At 44.3% G+C, this 26475-nt stretch overlaps 1 protein-coding gene across 4 annotated transcripts; it reads left to right on the top strand.

Moving 5' to 3' along the window:
* The first annotated feature begins 7119 nt into the window (after window positions 1–7119).
* Window positions 7120–26017, top strand: LSM14B (LSM family member 14B). 4 transcript variants are annotated; one of them, XM_083744533.1, is made up of 10 exons: window positions 7120–7751; window positions 17024–17187; window positions 17959–18094; window positions 19012–19128; window positions 21986–22153; window positions 22294–22371; window positions 23013–23174; window positions 23309–23462; window positions 23952–24132; window positions 24682–26017. In XM_083744533.1, the coding sequence occupies exons 1-9, from the start codon at window positions 7631–7633 to the stop codon at window positions 24121–24123; spliced, it is 1272 nt and encodes a 423-aa protein (XP_083600659.1). In that variant the 5' UTR covers window positions 7120–7630; the 3' UTR covers window positions 24124–24132; window positions 24682–26017. The 4 variants fall into 4 exon arrangements, with proteins under 4 accessions (XP_083600659.1, XP_083600661.1, XP_083600660.1 ...); XM_083744535.1 differs by lacking the exon at window positions 19012–19128 and having other exon boundaries at window positions 7148–7751; XM_083744534.1 differs by lacking the exon at window positions 22294–22371 and having other exon boundaries at window positions 7148–7751.
* The last annotated feature ends 458 nt before the right edge of the window (window positions 26018–26475 follow it).

Here is a 26475-nt window from a genome sequence, read left to right as displayed (position 1 = left end):
GCATTTTTCCAGTGCCTGGACTCTTAACTATAAAGATGCAATATCTAGTTTTGTCCTTAGAATTCAATTGTTTCAGGGACCTCTTAGGAACCTTCCGTTTTGTTTGTATGTTTGCTTCATTGATTTCCACAGAGCCCCTTCAAACAAAGATTACCCAGGCTAGTTCACAGTAAAAACATAAAGTAATAAAAGTGCAAGGAATAAACCCAACATAAAACTACAGAGAAATCTGCAGGGTAAAAGCAGTGCATAATTAAACTATGGAATTCAGTTGCACAAGACATAGTGGTTGCCGCTAACTTAGATGGCTTTCCAATTAATTAGACATATTAATGGGGGATAAGGCTATGTTACACCTGTGCTGTCAGAGACAGTATACTTCTGATTATTTGTTGCTGGAATCACATTTGAGGATAGTGTTTTTACACAACATATACAGATTAAGCACTGGTGGAAACTCACAGTATAGCACTCCAACAAGCACCCAAAAATCTGCTGTGCCCCCATCATATCTTCAGGGTTACAGCCAACATCTCAAGATGTTAGTCTTTTCCCGAGTTCTAAAACTCAGCTCTCTGACTCTTAGTAGCCTTCCTTTCTAGCTGACCTTTCATACAAAGACTCCTCGCTTACATCACCCCCGGCCAGGGGTTCAACCCACAATCTTAATGCACTAACCCAGGGGTCTGCAACCTTTAAGACAAAAAGAGCCACTTGGACCCGTTTCCGAAGGGAAAAAAACTGGGAGCTGCAAAACTCGTCATTATAAAAATAACTTTTTTGTCACTTTTTTATTATTTCTTTGTTTGACCCCTCAGAATTACTCCTCCTCATAGAAATAAACGTTAAATTAACAAGTTACCTTTTTTTGTGCGTGTGTTCTTCACTCCCCTTCAAAACAGTGACCAGCGTACATGTCCCTTACAATGTAGCGGGCGGGCGGGAAGGTGACGTCGGGACGGTGCGTGACTAACGCATGCACCGCCCCCATGCGACGTCACAGCCAGTACAGCGCCCGCCACAGTGGGGAGTGTCGGGGCGCACAATGCGCCTCCTCCCCTTGCTAGTATCCGCCCCGGAGCCGCAGCAAAGGTGTAAAAGAGCCACATGCGGCTCCGGAGCCACGGGTTGCAGACCCCGGCACTAACCTAATACAGTACTGTAAACTGTTGTTCATAAGTAGGTGTGTTTTGATTGGCTGTGTGCCAGAATACTGGCTTCCTATTATGAAGTGTGTACTTCAACTATTAGACCTAAAACTGTCCAATATTTCAGACTTTGCGAGTAGCGTATTTTAGACTATATGCCATGGAAACTTCTGGGTGTGTATCATCTCCATCCTCCTCCCAGCTGAGTTCTGCATGGACAACCATTACAGAGGAGGAAGGTTCCATTTACTGGGCTGGTTGCAAGTAGGAAGGCTGGCTGGGGGGCGGTTCACCCTCATGGACCAATCTCCGCAATCAAGATGTATTTTTGTCGGTGTTTGTTCTTTGATGCTATGGCCTGTCGGCTATGCAAATAAAGTCTATTCATTCATTCAGATGCTACAAGTGCAGCTAGGACATGATGGCTGGCCATCAACCAGGTGATCAGAATTGTGATCCTCACCCAGTTGTTTTATTATCCATTGTACCTGGAACATAGAAAAGTCTGCTAGATCAGGCTAATGGCACATCTAGTCTAACACCCTGTTCTCACATTGGCCAACCAGATGCCTATGGGAAGTCTACAAATAATAAGAATTTATTATTTATACCCTGCCCATCTGGCTGGGTTTCCCCAGCCATTCTGGGCGGCTTCCAACAGAATATTAAAATACAATAGTCTGTTAAACATTCAAAGCTTCCCTAAACAGGGCTGTCTTCTAAAAGCCTGGTAGCTGTTTTTCTCTTTGACATCAGGTGGGAGGGCGTTCCACAGGGCGGGTGCCACTATCGAGGAGGCCCTCTGCCTGGTTCCCTGTAACTTGGCTTCTCGCAATGAGGGAACCGCCAGAAGGCCCTCGGCACTGGACCTCAGTGTCTGGGCAGAACGATTGGGGTTGAGACTCTCCTTCAGGTATACTGGGTCGAGGCCGTTTAGGGCTTTAAAGGTCAGCACCAACAATTTGAATTGTGTTCGGAAACGTACTGGGAGCCAATGTAGGTCTTTCAAGACCAGTGTTATATGGTCTCAGCGGTGGCTCCCAGGATCACAATCACCACCTCCTTCTTAATTAGCTGTGGGCATGTGGAGTGTGGAGAGAGGCATAGATAACCTAATCAAGTGGAGGGGTTTCAAATGCATATCAATTAACCAAATAACAGGATCCAGAATCAATCTGGACTGAAAGTGGAATACTGAGGACAAACAAGTATTATTCCGTATTGAGGAAAGCTATTCTTTGCGCTACAAATGGGTAAGTGTGCACACAGCCTCAGAATGTCCTCAGTGGAGCATTGCCTTTTAATTCTAATTATGTAGCTTTTTGCACCTGGCTCTGGTTGCTAGATCTTGAGGTTGCAGTAAAAAAACCAAAGTTGATCTGAGGATCCTGAAAAATATCACCCTGATCTAAAGCCTTTCGCTCAGAAAGCTGAGTCTAAGAACGATCACAAATGATATTTTCCTATTGTCTTCACTAATCAAGGCTGAAGTACTAGACATACTAAGCTGACAAAATTATATAATTAAACTTACAAAATTAAATTGCTGCAGAAGTATAATTTTATATAATATTATCTTACTGTACTTGCTTGAACAGTTAGAACTTACCTCCATTCCTGGTCTCCCAACAAACTGCTTATGCATCGTTATGCAGAACCTCCTTATTTATTTTTTGGATACAGGTCTCTGATTTGCCATAACTGCTTCCAGCTGCAGAGCATTACATGGCTGGGTGATATGTAAAAAAAGCATTGTTTTTTTGTACATTTTTTTTTCATAAAGAATAAAAGTGAACCATTGTTCCCTGTTGGTGTGCTTTGCTGTGTACAATATCTAGCATGAAAAACCTTGGTCTGTTTACTGCAATAAATATTAGGAATAGTTTTTATAATAAAAATAGCTTAGAAGTCAAATCTGTAGGAATTTCAGCTGTCAATACAGGAAATGACGTTTATGAAAGTAGTAAGATTGGAAATATAATTAAGAATGCTTTTAAAAAACACAATACAGATTATTTTTAATAATATCAAGCCAAATCTAGTTTTAAAAATCTTATTATGGGGGGGGGTATAAATAATAACTAATTATCTTACTTGTAGTGAAATTCAAACCACTGACATGCTTCTTAATGTGAGATAGAGAAATACCCTGCATATCAGAGGCCACTACAGCAATATTTCCCCTTCATTTTCTGTTTTACATAATTTGTAGGGGAGTTGCAAAATCCTCAGATTGAATTAGATTAGGCCTCACCCGCGACACCACTAAAAGCACCCACAACAAAGCCATGCGAATGCAGCACATACACAAGAGCATCCACTGGGACGTGGATGGAAAATACCCACAACGATGATGACACCTAGTGATACAGGCTTTGGTCCCCATGGCAACGCATACACCACCTGCATCACCTGGGGCAACCCAGGATGCCGCATGAAGAAAAATTGCATGCATACTTTACGCAGAAGACGCCACACAAAAGAAAATGGGATCTTATATAAACATGCATGCATATTCTCAATTATTATGGCAATTGTGGGCAGGAGGGCAGGAACCTCGTTCAGGCCTCTTTTCTCTAGATACCCTGGTGCAGGGGAGGGGAGGGGGGTAGTTTCTGATTATGCTTTCCTGGTGCATCACTAACACCTCATAATCATTGGTATCAAAGATCCCTGCTTAGCATGATTGTAGAATTCCATCATTCGTTTCCAGATGTAGTTAATCAACACAGTCACAGGCAATATCTGCACCATGCCAGAGCTAATGCAATTCTGGCAAACTGGGCTAGCCTAGCCCTACCATTAGGTTGAGAGAGGTAGCCCGCTTCAGGTAGCATATTTGAGGCATCCTTAAAGGACCAAAAAAATTAAATCATTTGTTTCACTTACCATATTATTTTTTAACCACAGAGATGCCACTGGGATGTTCTCAGGCACCAAAGTATACCAGACCATCTCTTTCAGCATGGAAACCGTTGTGGTCTAAGTGAGCTGTGAAATGAACAACATGTTCTACTACCCCTCTCCCCAAATGGATGATTGGTAGTTAAGATTCAGAACAGCCAAACCAGAGGCCTTCCTTCTGGGCATGGTGGACCAGAGAGTGCTTAAGAAGGACAGAACCTTTTTTATGTATGCTACCACAGCAGCAAGGATCCTGATTGCAAAATACTGGAAGACACAAGATTTACCCACGCTGGAGGAATGGCAATCGCAGTTGATGGACTATATGGAACTGGCTGAAATGACTGGCAGAATCCGAGACGCGGGAGAAGAAACAACTGAGGAGGATTGGGAAAAGTTTAAGGACTATTTGAAAAAACACTATAAGTTGTATGAATGTTAAAAAAAATGCACCTTTCAGGAAATTCTAGCTTCAGCAAATGTAAGTTATTGGAATGAAAATTAAGACACAAGAATTCAGAGGTAAAATAATGAAATAACTTTATTGTGTTTAATATAAAACATATAAGAATTGAGCGACAGTAAAATTGAAAATAGGGAACATGATAAAATGGAAGTTACAATAAGTTTTGAAATAAGTTAACAAATTGCTGATGCTTTATAAGACAGAGAACGCAGGGTTCGGAGGATGTGGGGAAGTCCTATAGGTTAGATGGAAAAAGAATATGGAAATTTGTTATTTATATCTCTCTTTCTTATAACCACTCTTTATTCTTTTTTCTGTATTTCTGTACTTTTAAAAAAGCAATAAAAAAATGTTTAAAAAAAATAAGATTCAGGACAGCCAAAAGAAAATACCTTTTCCACACACACACACTTAGTTAAACTATGGAATTCTCTCCCACAAACGGGAGTGATGGCCTCCAACTTTAAAAGTGCATCAGACCCATTAACGGAGGATAAAGTTATCAGTTGCTTGCTCGTAGCGCAATGACTATGCTCGAATCCGTCTCCACGGTCAGAAGCGAATACCCATTACTGAGAATGGCAGGTGGGAATAGTGCTGTGATGCTCAAGTACTGCTTGGAATTTGGTCAGCCACTGTGAGAACAGATTGCTAGACTTGACTGACCTTTGGCCTGATCCTGCAGAATCTTCTTATGTATTTGCTAGTGTCAACAGGACCCAGGACCAGACAATACATATCAAAATCCTCAGGATCCAAAAGTAGTGCTATATTAACCTACCCTTACTGGTTTTTACCAGCTATTTTAAGCACCGATCCAACTCTAAGCTGCCCCAATTTTTCCAAATCAGTAAATATATGGATCAGTAGGCAACTATTGATATAAACTGGACACAAGAGAGTTTTCCTTACCCTGAGTTTTTAGCCAAAAGAAGACCAGCAAGTCATGCTTAACATGAGATGTTAGTTGCCCGCAGCACGGTCTACGGAATTTATCAGGGAGAGACAATACTCTGAACAAGACCTTTTGCCCTCTGTCACTTAACATCTAGGGTGATGGAAGAGAAAGTTTTATGTGCTGCCATTGCTAGCAGTAAATCAGGGGTTAGGAACCTGTGGCCCTCCAGTCCGTGGTAAGATTCGAACTCTGATCAACGTCAGTCAGCATGACCAATTGTTTGAGGATGTTTTGAATTACCATCTAGCAACATCTGCATAACCACAAGTTCCCCATCCCTCCTTTAAATATTAACTTTATAGTGAGCTATGCCACAGTATGCTATCTTTAGTGCAAATAATTTGCCAGGGTGTTGAGAGTTGTTTGGTAGGTCCCCTCACAGAACTACAATTCCCAGCATCTTTTGAATGCTTTAAATGTGCAATGTGGATGTGACTTCTATCTCTTACCATAAACCAAAATATCTTGTGGGGGGAAGGAAAAATGTCAGCGAGCAGAATATTCATGTTTCAGTAACAATTCAAGAAAGAGCAATCGTAGAGGGAGAGAACCTGTGGATAATTCTTAAGCAGTGCATAACCATCTGACCAACCACAGAAACGGACATTGACTATGCCTCTACAAGCATTTCAGGGTTGGCCCTACCACTTGGCAGAGTGAGGCAGCCGTTTGGGGATGTCATTCAAGGTCTTCACAGAGCTCATGGTTCAAGCTATGGAACTTGCTAGCACAAGATGTAGCAATTGCCACAATTGGGATGGCTTTGAATACACAAATCTGTAGTGGGTGAGAGTGAGACCATCGATGGCTACCAGCCGTGATGGCTATTATACTGCAAACTGCATGCCCCTCTGAATGCCAGTTTGCTGGGAATTGCAGGTGTGGAGAGTGCCCTCGTGCTTGCAGGCCTTGCATTGGCATCAGGCTGCCCGCTGCAAGAATGTGGGTAAATCGGTTCCAGATGTGCTTGCAGCTGGGAGGAATCTCGCTTTTGAGCAAGAGCACAAATGCAGCTTGAGAACACATGTCCTGTTTGACTGCTGGACATATTGTCATTTTGCTATTTCATGCTGATTGATTGCATATATATATATTTGTATTACTGTGCTATTCACCTCTTTGAGAGCCTTTGGATCAAAACAGGTTATGTAAACAACCCATCACATGACCAAACAGCCGGCAGATGCTGGCCTCATCCTGCAGAGCTCTTAACATTCCTGAGAAAGGCGATACATTCATCGTTTACTTATTTATTATATCTTTTTAGTGTCAGGGACGCGGGGGGGGGGCGGGTTAACCTAGCGCTCCTGGAGCTTTTTTGGCCTCGGTCACTGAGTGCACCATTTGCAAAAACTGCTGCTCTTCAGCCAAGACAGCACAAATATTTTGGGGTCGGCTATACTGTAAAGCCCTTTATTCAAAAACAGGAGGAGAAGGAACAACAACAGCAGCGTCGAAGTTTTACTCCTCCGTCCAATAACTGACGGGCGCTCGTTTTATAACGTGCGCGTGAGGGAGGAACAGGCCGCCCGTCACGTGACGCCCGAGCCGCGCGCCCCACCCACCCTGCGCGTTCCCCTCCCATTTCCCTCCCTCTGACCTTCTCCGCCCTCACCGCCTCCTCCCCGCGCCGCTTCCCTCGCGAGCCGTCCGGCGCGCGCATTGCCAAGTGCGCTTGCGCGGCTCCGCCCTTCACTCACCCCCCTCCCCACCTCCTCCGCACGCTCTCTCCCCCCCCCTCTCTCTCCCCTCCCTTCACGCCGCCCGCCTGCCTCGCGCGCGCGCCCCTCTCCCCCAATCGCCGCCTTGCCTCCGGGGCTATAAAAGGAGCGGCCGGCCGGGGTTTCCTTCCTCAGTCCGCCGCAGCGGCGAGTGGCTTGGGCGTAGTTGAGGAGAGGAATTGAGAAAAGAGAGAGAGAGAGAGAGAGGAAAAAAAAGAGGTCGAGCTGCGGTAAACAATAAAGACGACGACGACGACGCCGTGCTAACTCGAGCCTGGCTGCTGGGCCTTGGCTGAGCCAGCCGGTCCTGCGAGCGAGAGTGCTGGTCCCTGGCGGGGTGTCGGCCCGGCCGCCCTCAAGCCCAGACTTCTCCCGCGCCTCCCCTGCGGCGCTCCCCCCACCGAGGCCCGCGGCCGCCCAGCCCGGCGACGCCATGAGCTCGGGGACGCCGTACATCGGGAGCAAAATCAGCCTCATCTCCAAGGCGCAGATCCGCTACGAGGGCATCCTCTACACCATCGACACCGACAACTCCACCGTCGCCTTGGCCAAGGGTGGGTAGGGGGTCGCCGAAGACCCCCCCTCCTCACAAGCCGCGGGGGGGGGGGCGAGCGCGTGTGCGCGGGTGGGCGTGAGGGAGAGAAGGAATAAAAGGGGGCTTGGGGGGCGCCAGGAGAGGCGGTGGGTGGGGCCCCCATCCTCTTGCTCTTCTCCCCCCCCCCCAAGGAAAGAAGCGGGTCCGACGTCGGAAAAGTCGCGTTACCTCGAATTCCTTTCTTTTCCCTTTCCCCCCTCCCTTCCTCCTCCCTCCTCCAGCGTTTTCCTTTCTTTCATTTGCAGGGGGTGCGGTTTGATGTCTGCCTTCGGCGGGGGGAAGGAGGGAGGCAGCTGAGCTTTAAAGGGGGCGTGTGCTTCCCAAATAGTCCTAATTTATTTGCTCGGCGGTGGGGTTTTTTTTTTTTAAAAAAGGGAGAGGGGAAAGAAAAACAGCAACCCAGAAAAACATGGCTACTCATAGATGGAGGAGCTGCTGCTGTTGCTCTTGAAATTGAGGTTGAAGGGCCTGGTGGGAAGCTGGAAGGAGAGGTTGGCATTGGGGTGGAGAGCAACGCTTCAGCCTCCTTTGCAAACAGTCTTTGCTTCTTTTCCTCCCCATTCGCGCCCCCCCCCGTCTCCCCACGGAGAGGCTGTAAATGGCTTGCTTGCAGTACTGCCTTTTCTTTTCTTGCAAACCCCGTGGTGCTAAAAGAGAAAAGAATGCAGAGTTGATATTTATACACTTTGCCATTAGTGGGGAAGATTGCAAATTGCAAGCCAGACAGTGCAGGGGGGTGGATGTCTGGACAAGGGGAGAGGGTGCCTTAATCATGAGGGCCTTGGGGTTTTTTCCTTTCTTTTTAAACAGTTTGTGTGTGTGTGCATGTTTCCCAGGCTCTTGGCTAGACTTGTGCCTAGGTAGCAAAAGGGTCCCCTTGCATGCTGCATGCTTTGTTCTTTAATACAAGTAAGGAATATAATCTTGGGCTACCTGCATCTTCTACCTCTATAGGACAGCCTTTCTCAACCTTGGGACTACATCTCCCATCACCCCCAGCTAGAAGGGACCAGGGTCAGGGATGATGGGGTTTGTAGTCCAACAATATCTGGAGACTGAAGGTTGAGAAAGTGTGTTCTATGAAAACAGCCTTTGTAGATGCTGCAACTCCTTACGACACACTTCCTACCTCTTGCTGTTTCTCACAGAAGAGTAGGCGAGCTTCTTAATTCTACTTGCATAGGCGTCCTGCTGACTTTGAAGAGAAAGATGAACAAGCTGGAGGCCTTAAGTTGCATACTCTCTGAAGAACTTTGGCTGCTGCCTTTTTCCAGTCTTCCAAGCTCACTTTATGGGAAGCAGCTGTGGTGTGGAAAATTTTCTGTTCCTATATTTTTCTGTGGAAAATTTTCCCATGTTTTTTGTGCGAATAGATAGTAGAAATTTGATGCCAGCTACATTGCACAGTTTCAGTGTTGTGAAACTTCATCAGGAAGCAGGGCCGGTTTGGGGAAAAAATCCATGTGCAATACCCATTCTCATGTTCTGGTTATCTGTAAATTGCTGGAAGGAAAGTACACATCATCTAAACATGTTTAATCTGATTCAGATTGGTTTAGGGCATAGGTAAATCAGGAGTGAACATTTTATGGAATACCCACATTACCAGGAGGAGAATGTGTTCTGCAGCCTTTGTAGCTTCTATATGTAGGTTTTGTTGTTGTTTAGTCATATCTGACTCTTCGTGACCCCATGGACCAGAGCACGCCAGGCACTCCTGTCTTCCGCTGCCTCCTGCAGTTTGGTCAACTTGGACTTATTCTGGGAAAGTGTGCCTCAAAATCCAGGTCTCTGAGGGTATGCTTGGGAAAAGATGGTCTTTGCAGCTTCATTTCATCCACTTTGGTCTCTGGATTGTCATTTTCTCTTCCTGTCATATCTTGTCATTTTTCAAAACTTTGCATGAATAGCTGAGAGTAGAAAAGAGAATGTCTAGTCTTCTGTAAAATGCCAAGTATGTAAGGGCACTACTTTATTCACCTGGAGGCCCTCATGTCTTTGACTTGGGGAAGATGTGTGGTTCATATTTTCTTTCTCACTACTTTTGAGAGCCAGGGAAATGTCTCCATGTTTCCCCTTCACTTAATGGGTTGGGGTGCCCCTGTATTCTAAGCTTTAACAGCATGGGCCTGGAAAGCTTTTCTGGGGCCTTTGCCTTGATAATGATGAAAGTGACCTAGGTTCCTGCAGCAGATGTCTGAGGGGCTGCCTTGCCTCCTCCTATTCCCTAAAGCATTCTGTTGTGTTATTTTCAATTTCTCCAGCTTTTGGAATCTGTAAATGGAAAAGATCAGTTGTAGGTTGTTGCAGGTGATTGGCACACCAGGTGACACAGGCATTTAGCTTGGGGTGGCCCCAGCTTCATCCCTTTTCTTTCTTGGCAAGAGTTATATCACATTGAAGACAGCTTTTCTCATAGTAAGGCCTCTGAAAGCCTTTCTTCTCACAAAGGGAATTCCCTTCCTCCCTGCTTATTCCATTTTGTTTGGAGGCTTCACCCCTTGATTTTTTCTTTTCTTTTCCCAACACCTGTAAAGAAAACGGGTTTGTTCGTTCCTTGCATTTGTTTGGGCTTAGAACACCTTGGAGGCCAGTGCTGGGCTGTCCACATCTTTCATAAGGCATGGTATTCTCTGGAACATGATGTAGAAGTTAGCGCTAAGATTGTGTGCAACTGACAAGTGTTTGGTGGGGGGGGCTGATTCTACCCTGATTCAGCTGAGATGGTTAGTTGTGACCTGACTACAAACTGCCCAAGTCTCTAGGTTGAGGAAACAAGAAGGTAGGCCTTGTAGATGGGCAGAATTGCATGTGTTCTGTGCCCCTTCATAGTCGGCTCCCAATGCTTCTCTGCTGCTAAAGCCGAAGGAGAGCTTGACAAACCTGGCTGGGATGTGCAGGGTTTAATAGCTGGCTACCTGGCTGCACTGGGGGGGGGGGGCAGTGAGCTGCATGTATACTTGATTCTAGTTCAATTCCCCTCCAGCTTCCTGTATTCTCTTAATTAAAGAAATATGGTCAACCAGATGTTAGCCTTATGTTTTCTTGTCCAAGGCTAAGAAATCCCTTGTGTGTCTTAATACTAAAGCCCAGCAGCCAAGCAACAGGAGTATTTGGGGGAGGGGGAAATAAACTTTTTTAGTGCAGCTTATCTGATACCTGATCTTGCTGTGCTTGATTCAGGAGGGAGATGGCTGTCTGCAGCAGCCAGCCATTGTTCTCTTGTGTAGCTTTGTATGCTGTCTGGCTTCCCTTACCTTGCAGGCAGTTGGAATGTAGCCCCACCTCCTTCAGCTTGTATGTCTGTCTCCTTTAAAGGTCCTCCATCCTGCTGCCTTGCACTGTTCCTGCCTCTTGCATCAGCCCACATAAAATGTGATAGAGGACTGATTCTGCATTCTTTATAGATTTGATATGCACTCAATTGTGAACTGCTGTCTTCTGCGTTTAGCTAAATATCAGGCTCTGTCTCCTCTCCAATTCCCTAGTATAGGATTAATACTCTTATGTGCATCTTGTTGAAACAGTAGCTGGCTGAAGCAGAGTCCTAGTCCCTCAGATCTGTTTATCAAAAGCAATGTGTTTCTGAATTAATAACACTTCGATTGACAGTATTCTTGTCTTTGTAGATGACACACAAGAACAAGCAGTTGTGTTTTGAACCTGAACTTAGGCTAGATTTTCTGAATTCCTTCTTGGTTTTAATTTAAGCCAGTTACTAGTCCTCATGGTGATTAAGAAACCATACATCCTAGGTAGTGTCTAGTTTAGGTCAGCAACTCATTTTTTTGCAAGAACATATTTTGAATATTGCATGGAATGAAGGGCAAGCAATTTGGATTCACCTGAATATTCTTTTGCAGAGATCAGCAAAGGGCTCTTGTAATATTTTCCTCTGCTGTTTGACCAGCAATAGATTCTTTGACTTGAGGCAGTGGATTTCCATACACCACCACAAATCTAGGCAAATGGAAACGAATAAGTAAGGTGCTTAAGGAGAGAACCTGTGTCAAAAGTGTCTTGCAGTTAACACTGGACTACGTTAAAAGAAGATCTATACTCCTTTCTCTGCTTGCTAGTCTGGAAAAAGAACCTCATGTGCTTAACAGAGGGAGGGGCAGGCTGGATTTAGCTCCCCACTTCCTGCGCCATCAATTGTCTGTTCTTAATCTTTACGTAGCAGGACCACAGCTTAGTAGTAATAGTAGAGCACTCACTTTTTTTATGTGTAGGACACCCCGTTCAATCCTTAGTATCTCCAGTTAAAAGGATCAGGCAACGGATGATAGGGAAAATCTGTCTGAGGCTCTGAAGATCTGGCAGAGTGGACAACACTGAGCTAGATGGACAAATAGTCTGATCTGGCATAATGCAGCTTCCTATGTCCCTTGGGAGGCTTATCCTGGGTAACCTTTGCATTGTATTTTGGACATACCACGCTCACAACTTTCCATTGCGAAAATGCACCGCTTCTGCAGCACCAAGACGTGTCTACTGCAGATAATCCACAGCAGTGTTGCTGGCCACCACCTCCTGCTTCAAAAAGTCCTCAATATTGCCTACCTATGGTCAGGAAATCTTGGCTGGCTTTGTTAGTCTACTAAAATGTTAATTTGAATGACTGCCCACTGCCCAAGAGGGGAGAACTGTGTCTTCTGGCATAAATGTTGAGCTAAAATGCAACAGCTGAGCCTGTGCCTTTCTCCACAGCTTAGAAGAGAGATGTTGGAGCTTATATCCCTATCGCGCTAAGACTCAAACAGCAAGAAGTGTTGCAAGTATCTTTTGAGAATCAGTGTAGCATCAGTAAGAGCACATTTCATTTCCCTATTCCTTTGAAGAAAACCTGGAAGAGGGTGTCCACATGCTGATTCACACACAGAAGGGGCAGTTCAGAAACCCCCCAGACATGTTTTGTGACTGTTGTGGGTCCAATTTAAGCCCATGTGGAGATCTCTGTACACCAGGTTGGCAAATGACATCTCCATTTGGCTGGTCCCTTCAGCTTTCTAAAGCAGGTAAGCAGAAGAGCTTATTTACTGCAGTTATATCCCGGGCTTTTCTCCAAGGAGTACATGGTTCACCCCCCCCCCCGTTAATTCCATAACGACCCTCTGAGGTAGGTTAGGAGGCTGCGACTGGCTCAAGGTCACCCAGTGAGCTTCATGACGGTGGAGATTTGAACTCTGATCTCACAGGTCCTACTCTGACACACTAACCACTACAACTACATTAGCTTCCTAGAGTATGTCTGCTATGGGACAGCTATATCAATCAAGTAGGTCAATAAATACGGGGAAAGCAAAATGTCAGATATGGATCTGAAATATTTTCCTTGAAGCTTGAATTTGCTTCATTCTGGATTGTTTTATTTGATGTTTTAATGTGTTGTAAACAGCTTTGAGATTTTTTTCTCTTCAAAGTAGAAATGAAAATAATACAAATAATTATTACTCCATGTGGCAGGGGGGAAATGGCGCATTGACATTCCATTGTGGCAGCTGTAATCTAGGTTAAAGGTGCCATTTGGTGATTAGATTGTATATCTGAGTTTCTAGCATTGAGAAACAGAGAAACACAACACTTGACAGAACAAAACATACTTACCAATATAAGTTGGTGTAAATAAATGGATCCTTGATACCAACATAATCTCTTGAGCAGACTTTATTTTGGGCCTACACAAATATAGCATTTCTTGATCTATACTTACGGTAGTAAAGAAATTTTATACTTCACATATGCCCCTGCTCATATTTTTAATTCCTATATCAATAATACCATTGGCAGCCGGCAGAGAATTATGCACCAACATTTTCATCTTGTTGTTTTTTAAGAAGCTCGGAATGGTGCTGACTTTTATTTCTTATCTTCAAAAAGACAAACAAGAAACTCTGTGACATCCACTAGGCTGTGTGTGACCAGCCCTAGGTCACCCAGTGAACTTCATGCAGGAATCTCGACCATAGCATCCATGACAAATGGCCATCCAATTTCTGCTTAAAAACCTCCATTGAAGGAAAGTCTTCCATCTTCCAAGGGAGTCCGTTCCACTGTCAAGCAGCTCATACCATCAGAAAGTTCTTCCTGATGTTTGGTTGAAATAGCCTGGTATCTTGGAAGACATTGGTTTGGGTTCTGGAACAGGAGAAAACAAGCATGCTCCATGTGACAGCCCTTTAGATATTTGAAGATGGTTATATCCTGTTTCCTGTTCAAGCTAAACATACCCATTCCTCATAAGGCTTGGTTTCAAGACCCTTCATCATCTTGGTAGTTCTCTCCTCTGCACAAGTTCTAGCTTGTCAATATCCTTAAATTGTGGAGCCCAGAACTGGACACAGTGTGGTCCGACCAAGAAAGAAGAGAGCAGGACTAAGTACTGGTACTTCCCTTGATCTGAAGCTGCCTAAAATAACATTAGACCCCCCCCCCCATATCACACTGTACTCTTAAGGCATTTCAGCTTCCTGTTCAGTCTCATAGTTCCTTGGTTTACGTCAAAGGCTGTGTCCGGCAATATCGTTTGTATCCACAAGAATCGGAAGGAAGAAGTTATGGTCAGTGGGCTTTATAACACTTGGCAACTTCAGTCACATGAATCTTTGCCCCCGGAAGACAGGACACCTCCTGTGACGTCCTGTTTCCTCCACACACTGCTGCCTCTGTCCTCCGCAGTATGGAGTCACTTACTACCACAGGTCTCTACCTACTCTGAGGAGAGGCAGGAATGGTTCTGTATGCTGTATCTTCCACAGCCACCTTCGGTGTATTCTGAGTTCTGCAACTGCTATCCTTGCTCCTCTGGCCCAGAATCTGTCCGAGGTGAGGGCATGGAATCAATTTTGCAGCTCCAGTGGCACAGCATGGCTCCTGACAAGTCCTGCTTCTGTGTGTCATGTTCCTCCAGGGGTTTGTCTCCTGCAGTGCACAATCTTCCTCCTCTCTGGGGGCACCCCATCTGTGTCACTGTTCCATGACTGTCTACTCTGCTCTAAGCTTGCACTTGCTGCAGGTGTAATTATTTTGCACATTCTTGGGCAGGAAGACAAACATGGCAGGTCGCTGCAGCAGCTTCTCCACCATCCATGTCTCTTGGTCCTACAGACAGCGCAATACTGCAATCTGGGTCATCCTCACAAACGACCCTGTTTATAAGTCCTTGTCAGGAGCTCCCAGAAGCTGCTAAATACAAAGGTTTCCCCTTAATAGTTTGGAGATTTTATTGTTGGCAACACAGCTACCTTTACTTTCTTGTTTTCTCCGATTGAATCATTTAGTCCTTGCTGCAGTTGCTACTGTGCTGCCTTGTTCTCTGATCACCAGTAGCCAAGCAAAAACACACCTCTTCTATCTCTGAGGCTCCAGTCTCAGTTCTCAGCTTTGCAGCTAAGGATATAGAAACCAAGTTCTCACTGTCTCCCAAAAAAGGGATTCTTTCTCAGTAAGTTGAAGTGGGAAGAAGACTGCCCAGTATTGGCTTAGTTAGAAGACTCGTGCATAGTTCTGGGTGGTATAGTGAGGAGTATCATGAACATGTAAATAGAGCTCTGACAGCCTTAATCCTGTTCGCAGCATCATATTTATGTAAATGGGAAGCCTGCCAATAGCTGCATCGGAAGCTTAACACAACTATCTGGAAAATGCTGATTTTATTCAGCTCACTCCAACATAAATGTAACTGATCTGTAAAAGGGAAACTTGGTACTATTAAAACATGTGTAAAACATTATTGGTTGGGTTCACAAATGTGTTCATGCAACAACCCTCTGGCATTTTTGAAGGTCTGGTTTGAGGACAACTGTTCTAGAGTAACTGTTCTTTCTCTTGGCTGCTTGAGAGACTTTTTTAAAAAAATTACCCTTTGCTTCCTTTAAATCATTGTGACCTCATGGACTTACCAACACAACTTTTATATTCCTGTGCCCTTTCTGCTGAGATGGGAGAAGCTTGAATTTAAGGGAGAATGAAGTGATAGATGTCTTGTACGACTCTGTTAATGCTTTCTGTCCGTCCCCCCTTTCCTGCCTCTTAACTGAACTTCCTTTTAACCCTGTGGTATGGTCTCATTACTGCTCTACAAATTACTGGGGAACACAAATCCTGTGCATTGAAATGTGGACTCAATTTGACTAAATTGCTGAGCCAAACTTGCTTATACAAAGCAAACACAATGGGGTTATATAATAATATAATTTATTATTTATACCTGCCCATCTGGTAGAGTTTTCCAGCCACTCTGGGCTGCTCCCAATCGAGTGTTAAAAACAATACAGCATTAAATATTAAAAACTTCCCAAAACAGGGCTGCTTTCAGGTGTCTTTTAAAAATAGGCTAACTGCTTATTTCCTTGACATCTGATGGGAGGGCATTCCACAGGGTGGGCACCACTACTGAGAAGGCCCTCTGTCTGGTTCCCTGTAACCTTCTTGCAATGAGGTAACCACCAGAACGCCCTCAGTGCTGGATCTCAGGCACTGAACAATGGGGGTGGAGATGCTCCTTCAGGTATACAGGGTTGGGGAACCTGTGGCCTTTCAGAAATTTGTGGGCTGCTGTCCTGGCCATTGACCAGTCTGCTTGGAGCTGTTGGGAGCCTGCAAACATCTGAAGGTTCCCCATTTGTGTTCTAGAACCTTGACAAATGTTGTTGTCCTTGATACTAAAGACCGATCTCCTTTCCAGTATTTCTGAGTGATTCATATTTTGGAAAGCTAACAAATACACAATGAATTAACACTCAATAGATCAGAATTCAAAGTAATAAAATGCCTCATCAGGATTAAAAGGCCTGGAGGGGGGGGGGGAGAAATGTCTTTGCCTGGAGTGAAAAAGATACTGATAAAGAGTGGGTATTGGAGGAATAGTAGTTGCATATTCAGAGGACTTCCATCTATTCCTCTGTAATAGTTTTGCAACAGCCAGTTTGTGGTCCTGCTCTATAATGCAGTGCAAACAAGGGGGAGTCAGGAGGTGGTTTTCAGCATCAGCCACCACAAGTACCAAGAGCTGCTTGCACTGTAATTGTTGGAGGGAAGAGAGCTTGCCCCTTGGACAAATTAGGATGTAGCAGGCAAGGTCAGAACAGACGTCCCAGCTCCAGTCCTCAGAATTGTAGTTCAAGCAGATCAGGGGAGACCCTGCTATCAAATGCGTTTCATAAAGGCAATATAAAATGGCCTGTTGTCTTCCAAGTATTAACATTAGTACTTTTTCTTTAATGTTCAAAGTGCGCTCCTTTGGAACTGAAGATCGTCCCACAGACCGTCCTGCCCCTCCAAGGGAAGAAGTTTATGAATATATCATCTTTCGAGGTAGTGATATTAAAGATATCACTGTATGTGAGCCTCCAAAAGCGCAGCATAATCTCCCCCAGGATCCTGCTATTGTCCAGGTAAGTTATTTCATCTGAAACACCAGTGGTGGCTTCATCCAGCAGTTGAGCTTGACACCCCTCTTAATTGAATTATCACTATTGGATTTTTTAGTCTTGTAAGATGTCACAAGATTGTTCTGTTTGTTTGGTACAGCAGACAAGCATGACAGCCCTTCTGCCATTTCTTAGATTCGAGTTAGGCTGTTCCCCCTATATTAAGAGTGTTCATTCCTTCGCACATGCTAGCTCTCCCCCCCCCCCCACCCAAAAGGTATGATAGTGTAGCAGTCAATTCTGTCCCATCCCCGCCTTTGTCTGGCTTTGTTTGCTGACAACCTGTGCATTGTAGCTGTTAACCTACAAGGACCTGTGCTATTTTGTAGTAGTGATGCTAAACATTCTGAAAGTTAAAAAACAACTGTGCTAGCATTGAATATTTTTCTACCTCCTGTCCATCTTCATTTTGCAGCCTTTAACTTTAGAAGCATAGCTTTATGCACTCCCCAGGGAGGTTCGCCTGGTGCCTTCATTATACACTTTTAGGCACCAGGCAAAAAACATTCCTCTTTAACCAGTCCTTTGGTTGATTGACACTCAATGCCCTTTTAATATTTTTTTTTGTTTGTGGGTGTGGGGTAGGGGGGTTATTGAGTTGTTTTTGTTTGCATTTATGTATTTTGTTTTGTTTTTTCATATTGTGTTTTTATCCTGTCAGCCTGTGACTTGTGGGTATAGGGTGGTGTACAAATTTAATAATATAATATAATATGGTGTTCTCTCATTTTGTAGTCTTCTCTGAGCTCTGCCTCAGCACCCTCCTTTCAGCCACACGTGCCTTACAGTCCCTTCCGAGGTATGCCGCCCTACAGCCAACTTGCTGCCAGCTCTTTAATTAGCCAGCAGTATGCAGCTTCCCTTGGTTTAGGTGAGTACTGTAATAATAAACTGATATGTTTGCCTGGGCTGTACCACTCCAGATTGCAGCTGGAGACTCGCAGGGAATGCGGTTCAGTTTCCAGCATGGAGGAGACTTCTGTATTGATTGGAGAGAGGCTTCGAATGTTTTTGTTTTGTTTTTCTTCCTGTTGGGAAGAATTCCATCATGTGAGCCTCCTCCTGCTGTCTAAAGTGGACAGCCCAGACATTTGTTTACCACCTGCAGTGAGGACTAAACTGAAGACGTATATTTTCAGCAGCCCATGTCTTACTGGAATTAAGCTTGATTTCTTTGCTTTAGCTGCTGACTAGAAACAAACTAGCTTTATGAATTGAATCTTGTAGGAGTCCTCCACCTTGGGAAAGGCCATTCATGCTGTGGTGCAACAGACCAAACCTGGGTCAGAGCTGCTACCTTTGGACTAATCCCAGCTCATTCATAAACTCCTTGTGATTCCTCAGCTGTAAAATGAGAGTAAGGGTGTCATCTGATCACAGCGAGTGAGAAGAAACTGTACCGGGTTTTAAGAACTCTTTACTATATATATTTTTTTCAGCAGTTAAGTTTCCAGCTTAACTGCTTTCTATTTATCAGCTGAAAATTGGAGAGGAGGAATCCAAGGCAGTATGTTTGAACAGTTGCTTCCATTTTAGGTGCTTATTAGCAATGTAAGTTATTTAAAGGCATTGATAGGCTGATGCTTAAATTGTGTGATGCAGAATGTTCTTCTGGTACCAATATCTGTTTTGTTCCTGGTTAAATTCTCCCCAGTCTCAAAACTGTAAGAACACACACAGATCTTGAGCCATCTTTCTTTCCCAACTCACCTGGATAACTCTAGTGCCTTGTGTCTTATTGGTCTCTCCCTCTTTGCTTTGTCTTTTCCCCTCCTGTCTTTCTTTTAGAGAAACTGGTAAGCCCTCCAGCATCAGCAGCTGCTTCCAGTCCTAGCTCTTCTTCGTCTCCTCAGCCAGTTTCAGAGCCTGACTTGTCATCAGAGCCACACCTGCTGTCTTCTAAGGGTAACAGCAGCTTGAGGATTCCAAGTATTTGGAAGAACTGCATGGTGTTTTCAAAACCATTTTGTCTTTTAACCCCCCTTCTTGCTCCTGAACAGAGTTAACCTCAGCAAGGATTACAGCAGTAGTCTTTCTGAAAACCTTTGTGCATTTGCTTCTGCTCCAGGTATTTGATTGGTGGACGAGAAGGAGCTAGAGTTCCGGGTAGTGTTTTAAATATTGAGGCAGAACTAGCTAGAGGGAAGGCAGCTAGTGGCGTAAGAGAAATCCATTGAAAGTGGGGACCAGGAAGCAAGGAGGCTGATCACTAGTTAAGTTCAGAAACCCTTCCTTGAAGGCTACACCATGGAGCTTCCAGAAGAGGGCCTGCGAAACTATGATGATCAGAAACCACAATGCAAATTGAAGTTCAAGGAATTGAACCTGTAAGCCTAGAATACTGGCGGCTTATAGGACATGCACGACACCAAGCTTGTTGTATAGCGGAATGTCTTGTCTGGATGAGTGGCTGACCTTCGATAAGATTTGGGCTACTCTTATGGCCTTTTAAAATGTGTTGGATTTGAGATTCTGGTTTGAGATTGTGCTACAAATATCGGATGCCAAGGTTTCGCAAGAGGAGAGGACAAGTAGCTGCTTGGGGGGCGGGGAGAAGGTGCCTGCTGGGAATGGGACAATGTTCAAAACTGCATGGAGGAATTTCTACTCAAAATTTCTACAGTAAAATTTGCCTGTGAGGGCTGCATTGCATGTTATGCTTTGTGTGGCTACTTTTCTGTTCTCTTGCATGTGTCTTGACTGTGGCTGTGCATTGTCTGTCCAGCTTGAGAACATAATTGACGCTTGCTAGGCAGGTTGCATTACCTTGGCATGAATTAACTTGGGTTTTTTTTAGAACAGAGCTGTAAGGCTCTGCAAATGTCTCTCTTGGCTGCAAATCTAATCAAAACTGCTTTTCTGAATCAAGGATTCTGGGGAAGCTTATAGGTGGCTTGAGACTTGACAGTAGAAGCTGTCTGAATATCGTGCATCATACATTCAGGGGGATAGTGAGTTGTGACAGGTTTGTTGCAATGTTTCCACATGAAGGAGGTAAGTTGTAGTTGGCTCCATCAGATTTTCCTCTGGTGATGCTTGAGTTTGCTTTTTAAGGGCTCTTCAATTAATGGTACGCATTGTCCCTTGGCTGCTTTAGCAAGAGGTTCAAATCTGCATTCTTAATAAAAACAATTTGGTCAAACTGCGCTGAGACTAAACTTTACACTGAAGTGTTTGGGTTGCGTTTTGGTGGCAATTTACCCTGCATAGTTGCTTTTAGTTACAGCATGATCTAGCCCCTAAATGCCATTGTAGTGCAAAGCTAAATATGCACAAGGGACAGTGCTGGAACATTTAATCTCAATTCTGGGAGGCAAGAGGGTGAGCTTTGTACGTTGGAACAGGACTATACAATCAAACAAAAAAGAAAATTCTGCACCCAAACTACTATGTGTGCTTTTTAGTTCAAGAATGAAGGCTTTCAAAAGATTTTCACATTTTTGAGACAAACTTTGGTTTCCACTATCGTTTTACGAGATTTCCTCACTGTTAAGAGGTTTAAGTGGTGAGATGGAGTAACGAGTTTAGTACCTGTTGAGTGGCAGAGTTGTGCCACATGTCTGCTAGCTAATGAAACTCCTGCTGAATTTCTTTCCCTGCCCTGCAAAGATTCTAGACTTCACTGTGTCTGTCAACTTGGTTTCAAGCTATGTTAACATGGGTGAGACATTGGGAGCCGTTTTCACAAACAGGGATTCAGTGGAGACCCAAATACTTTATTGGAAATATACAGACTGCCTAAACATTTTCTTACAATCAAGTGGTACATAAATTTTGCTAGATAAGTAAATAAGAAAAAACTCCACTCACTGTTCGTCTCTCTTCTGTACCATGAAAAGCCGTATTCTGCACCTTAACCAAATAATAGTTCTTGTGGATTTGCTACTGCTGGGTAGCAGTGTGCCTCTGCGAGGGGAAAAGCCTGTTTAAGTTAGTACTTTTTCAGAGCAATGTGAGGTCCAAGGCATATGGGGAAGTGAAGGGCTAATAGGCCGCAGAAACTATGCAGGTGTGCTAGTCTGCTGTGGATTATTGGCTACAGAGTACCTCTTTGAAATGTGTGCTTATGCATGAGGATCAGAACATGTGTAAACCATGTGGCTATGTAGAAGGCTAACATCTGTGATACTGCATGCAATTTAAACTAGTTGAACACTCCTGGTTGACACCGAGGGTGGGGAATTTTGGACCTGTGGCCAATCGCTACCTTCCAGGCCTTGGGGCTCTTACCCAGGCCTTATCCCTCATTGGCCCTGTTCCACACCCTCCTTGAGTGTTCTTGCTTGGCTGGAATGGGCCCTTGAACTTGGATAATTTATGTAGCTTGCTTGTCTCAATGGAGAGGTTTGTTTGTGTAGAAACTAGCTTACGGTACAAGGTAAAAGTTACATTTTTCACTTCAGCCTGTGAGTACTCTCGCTAAACATTTGCCTAGATTTCCGTCTGGGGCCATCTTGTTCAACCTGATAGCTGTCAGTTTGAATGCTTCTCAGTGGTTAATCTGACTTCCCAACATCAGTTAAAAGAAAATTTAGATTCTATATGTATTTTATTTCTATGCTATTACTCTCATTTCCTGGACCGGATTAAAATCAAGCCGCCATCTCTCCTGAACATAGTCTCAAATGCAGGAAATGTATTCTAGGTGAAGCCCCTTTTCAGCAGAACTTTCTGTTCCAAACTCTTTTGGCAGGATGTGGGAGACTAGTTCCAGTTCAGAACCACCACCGTGAATCCTGACAATTCCTTGGTTTCCCCACAGGAGCTGCTTTTCCATCAGTTCATTCAGTGCGCAAAAGTCCCATGGTGGAGCAGGCTGTTCAGACGGGCCCCATTGAAAACTTGAATCCCAAAAAAGCTCCTCCAATCAAAGTCATTCCGGCGGTCCAGCGGAACATGCGCCAGATCCCGCAGAGTAACAAGACAAGTGGTACAGAAATGCTTTCTTTCAGAAATATGTCAGCACTGTTAAAACCAGGTCTGAAGTCTGCTTCAGCTAACATCTGCTGATACTGTTCAGCTTGTTGGTTTATATTGTTGAGTTGAATAGACTTTCCTATTTTGCCTTAGATACAGTTGAGCCAGCGCCTGTTCAAATGCAAGGGCAAGTGAATGATGAGAATAGAAGGCCTCAGAGGAGGAGATCAGGTATGTTACCTGACTGTAGATTTTTCCACACTGAATTGCCTTCCTGTGTGTTACTTCTGTATGTGTAAGATTGGGCAGAAGAACATGGATTAATGCACCACTGATTCTAGAGGACTAGAACAAAATGACATTTGATAATGTCCTGTCTAGAAAGGAAAGCATGTGGATAACTGGCAAACACATCTCTGACCCACAAGACTTAAGCAATCCAAAGCACAGATCACCGTCAGTCCATTTGAAAATGTCAAAATCCAAGTTGAAATTTCTTGTGTTATGAGCCAGTTAGTATGCCTTGAATGGCTACTCTAACTTCCAGTTACTTGAAAACTTCACAGTTAGCAGTTCAGTAGCAAAAGGTCTCACTGTGTTACAGCTTTAATTGGGAAGGGACCTGAATTGTTGAATCCTGGAAGTTCATGAATGGGTAAATTCAAATACTGGGTGTTCTGGTGCTCTACACCAGTATTACACTCATAGGCATTCAAGTAGCAAATAGCCAGAGCAGCTGGGCTGCTATATTTATCTCCACAACAGAATTATAATGACAGGTGTAGCATCACTCCATGGTCACATGCAAGGAACCTGGCCTGTCTAGAGCCAGGGAAACTCAAGTTAGGAAGTATTCTTCTACTACTTTTCAGGAAACAGGAGAACCAGGAATCGCTCCCGAGGGCAGAATCGACCCACTACCGTGAAAGAGAATACAATAAAGTTTGAGGGCGACTTTGACTTCGAAACTGCAAATGCGCAATTCAACCGAGAAGAGCTGGACAAAGAATTCAAGAAGAAGCTCAATTTTAAAGGTTTGAAAATTCACTAATGTGTGTTCTTGTTGTGATCTGGATGCCAGTTCCTCCAGCAGTGGGTGAAGGGAAGCATCTGGCTGAGGACAGACAGCAACGTGGCTTGTTCATTGCGCATGAATGTGTTTTTCCAGATGAGAAAGTTGAGGCAGGAGAAGAAAAGGGGGAGCCTGCTGTGGCTGCTGAGAATTGCGATGGCAATGCAGATGAAGAACTCCTAGGGCCCAACTGCTATTATGACAAATCCAAGTCTTTCTTTGACAACATCTCATCAGAACTGAAACAAAGGTTGGTTACTCATGGATCTTAGAACCTCCACTTTATAGCTTCATTGGCTTTCTAATCATAGTCATCAGAAGTCCACGGTTCTATTCATTTGGGCATCGCTTTCCCCACCCTCCCTGGTCAGGGAGCTTGTGAAGTTGATCTGAGGCTGAATGTTCAAAATCATCATCGTTAGCATATTGAAGAGTAAATTGGTGCTCTGTCCTTAACCGTGCACATCATTCAAGGGAACGGTTTGCAACACCATCTTTGGGGGGGGGGGGTGCGTGTACAGTGGTACTTCAGGTTAAGTACTTAATTCGTTCTGGAGGTCCGTTCTTAATCTGAAACTGTTCTTAACCTGAAGCACCACTTTAGCTAATGGGGCCGCCGCACCGCCAGAGCATGATTTCTGTTCTCATCCTGAAGCGAAGTTCTTAACCCAAGCGTCTGTAACCTGAACCCGATGTACCACTGTATTCTGATTGGGAAAGCTGGTCCTTTGTTCCTTAGTTCAAGGCGTACAACGTGGGCCGAGGAACGGAAGCTCAACACAGAGACGTTTGGTGTGTCTGGGCGGTTTCTCCGTGGCCGCAGCTTTCGTGGGGGATTTCGTGGCGGAAGGGGGTCTGGAGCTGTGCGGCGAAGTCAGGCACCTCCCAGAGTGGGCACTGGAAGAGTGTGAACCTTGCAGGCAAGCTGTAAAATTCAATTATCTTTGGTTCTGGGTCTGGAGTGCTTTGGGGCATTCTCTGCATCAAGTAAATCAAATTGTCTACCTGGTAAAATTAGTTTGTCCATCGGAACCAGCCAGTTCAGGATCTTCATGGCAATGAAACTCACGAAACTGTTTCTGTATAGCCGTTATTTGTCCTGTGATTTCTTTGGAGAAAGGATAATAAAATGCAGGTTCTAGCTCAGCTCTTGGCGTTAAGGAAAGCGTGACATAGAAGCAGCTCTCTGCTATCTATGCTTCTAACCTCCTATTTCCAATGAGCTCAGGGTGGCATATATATATATATATAGAGAGAGAGAGAGTGTGTGTGTGTGTGTGTGAGTGAGTGAGTGTGTGTGTGTGTGTGTGTGTGTGTGTGTGTGTGTTTGTTAGTTAAATATCAAGTCCACCAGAATCTTAATATTTCAATTCATTTTCCCCAGTATCTTGAGAACCAGGTTGGGAGGCAATAGGGAAAATGTTCTCAGGCAAATGTAAAATGCTTATGTTTTTCTTTCTGTTGTCTAGGTTCTCAAGCGTGTTCTGTTACGATGTGTACATAGGAAGGAGGTAACAAGCAGACCTGCTGCACTTAAAACATGGGTGAATGGAGTGATATGTCCACAAGCTTGTACTCCTGACGGCACTGCTGCTTCTGTGTCAAAGCAGGATTGGCGCACTGGAGCAACTTGGACAAAGATGCGTGCTCACTAACCACCTTTACCAGGAGTCTTTTCTTTTTTTTCTTTAAGGTAGCACAAGGAACTTGTGCTGCTTCTAGGTTCCAAAGGCTGCAATAGCTGAACACAGAACACCTAATCTGTTCCCTGAAGGAGATGAGACAATTCTAAATTCTTCAAAAAGCGAACCAAAGCTTGTTTGAAACCAGCAAACCTCTTAATCTGTGGAACAAAGATTCTGCTGGTCTCCTTCCTTATTTCTTATTTTTTTGTCTTTTCACCATTCACCCTCCAGGTTGAAACAAATCATTTTGATGTCTAGAAACGAGTTGTAGTGCAACAAGTTGTATGTAATGCGGTGATGGGAATTGTCGCTGATCATGTATCTGTAATTCTGGGTTCACCACGTAAATGTATAGTTTCTATGGGGAACTGTACAACAAATTTTCTTGAGGTGCTGGTCACCCCTCCTGTAGGAATGCTAAGCAACTAAGCTGGCCAATGGCAAGTGCTGTTCTCCAGCCCCCTCCCAATATTAGCCTCCTCCTTCATGCTGCAGTGAAGCTTTCTCCATGTGAGGAAGGCTACACATTATGGGATACCCATGCAGCAACTCTTAAAGGAGATTTGAGATTTTACCCCACCCTTACTTAAAGGGGAAAAAATAAGTTTAAGCTTTTGGTCAATAGTCCTTTTCTTGGAGAAAGAGCAATACATGCTTTGTATTCTTGGAACATGAGTAGGACTTCGAATCCTCAAAATGGGGAAGGGGAACCTAAATGGAACTTAGGAAACCAGCATGTTCCAAGTCCGTCAACTGATTCCCTCTTTCCCAAACTCTGTAAATAGTTCAGGTCTTTTTTTTTGTTTTTAAAAAGAATTTTTTTGGGGGGTTGAAAGGTGGGTAAGGAGGGATTATAAACTCTTGCATGAAAGTGGGTTAAGCCTGTAGTAATAGGCATGTGTCCCTTTTTGTTAGGTATAGGAATGTTTTGTTAAAAGGCCTCTTTTGGGTGCCATTTATTCTCTCCCACCCTGTTTCATGGCTAGCTTTCAGTTCCTCCCTAGGTCATGCATTCACTTACGTTGTTATAAAAGCTTGGGTTTATTTTGTAGGCCTTTATCATGGGCTGCTTTATGGAGTCATGTAAATTGTAATTACAAATAAACATGTAAATGTTTAATCCTCGTTTTGTTGGCTAACAGTTTTCTGCAAGGTTGTTGCTTCCAATGGAAACATCATCAGCGTGTCTTGACAGTACTAGCAAAGCTTGCTAACCATGGATGAGAGCTGGCTTCATACCAACCAAAAGTAATGTTCAGGTTTAAGCAGCTGTTGACTTTGAGAAGCTGAGAGGAATAGAGAAGTTGGCAGAGTGGGCCATTGGGTGGGGACGTTGCAGCATGCCCCATTTCTAGGAAGATAGCTCCCCTCCTGGTGAGAGAATGTGGGACATGGGGGAAGGAGAATGTCCCTGAGAAAGAGGGAAATGATGCCTTAGGAGGGGATCTTCCCGTGCCAATGATTCTTCTTCAGGGAGTAGAGATCTTGGTAGTGTGATTCAGCCACTGGGAACGTAGAAAGTTGGGTGTGAGAAATGTATAGACTGGAGGGTGAATTACCTTCCTGTCATGATGGTTG

Source organism: Podarcis gaigeae (genome assembly GCF_964106915.1).
Source record: "Podarcis gaigeae genome assembly, chromosome: 6".
NCBI classification, from domain to species: domain Eukaryota; kingdom Metazoa; phylum Chordata; class Lepidosauria; order Squamata; family Lacertidae; genus Podarcis; species Podarcis gaigeae.
This window is presented reverse-complemented; position numbering and strand designations above follow the sequence as displayed.

Coding starts and splice junctions, on each gene's coding strand:
- LSM14B (XM_083744533.1), top strand. CDS start 7,631: ATGAGCTCGGGGACGCCGTACATCGGGAGCAAAATCAGCCTCATCTCC. Junction 7,752..17,023: donor CACCGTCGCCTTGGCCAAGG/GTGGGTAGGGGG, acceptor TAATGTTCAAAG/TGCGCTCCTTTGGAACTGAA. Junction 23,463..23,951: donor TCATCAGAACTGAAACAAAG/GTTGGTTACTCA, acceptor TTTGTTCCTTAG/TTCAAGGCGTACAACGTGGG.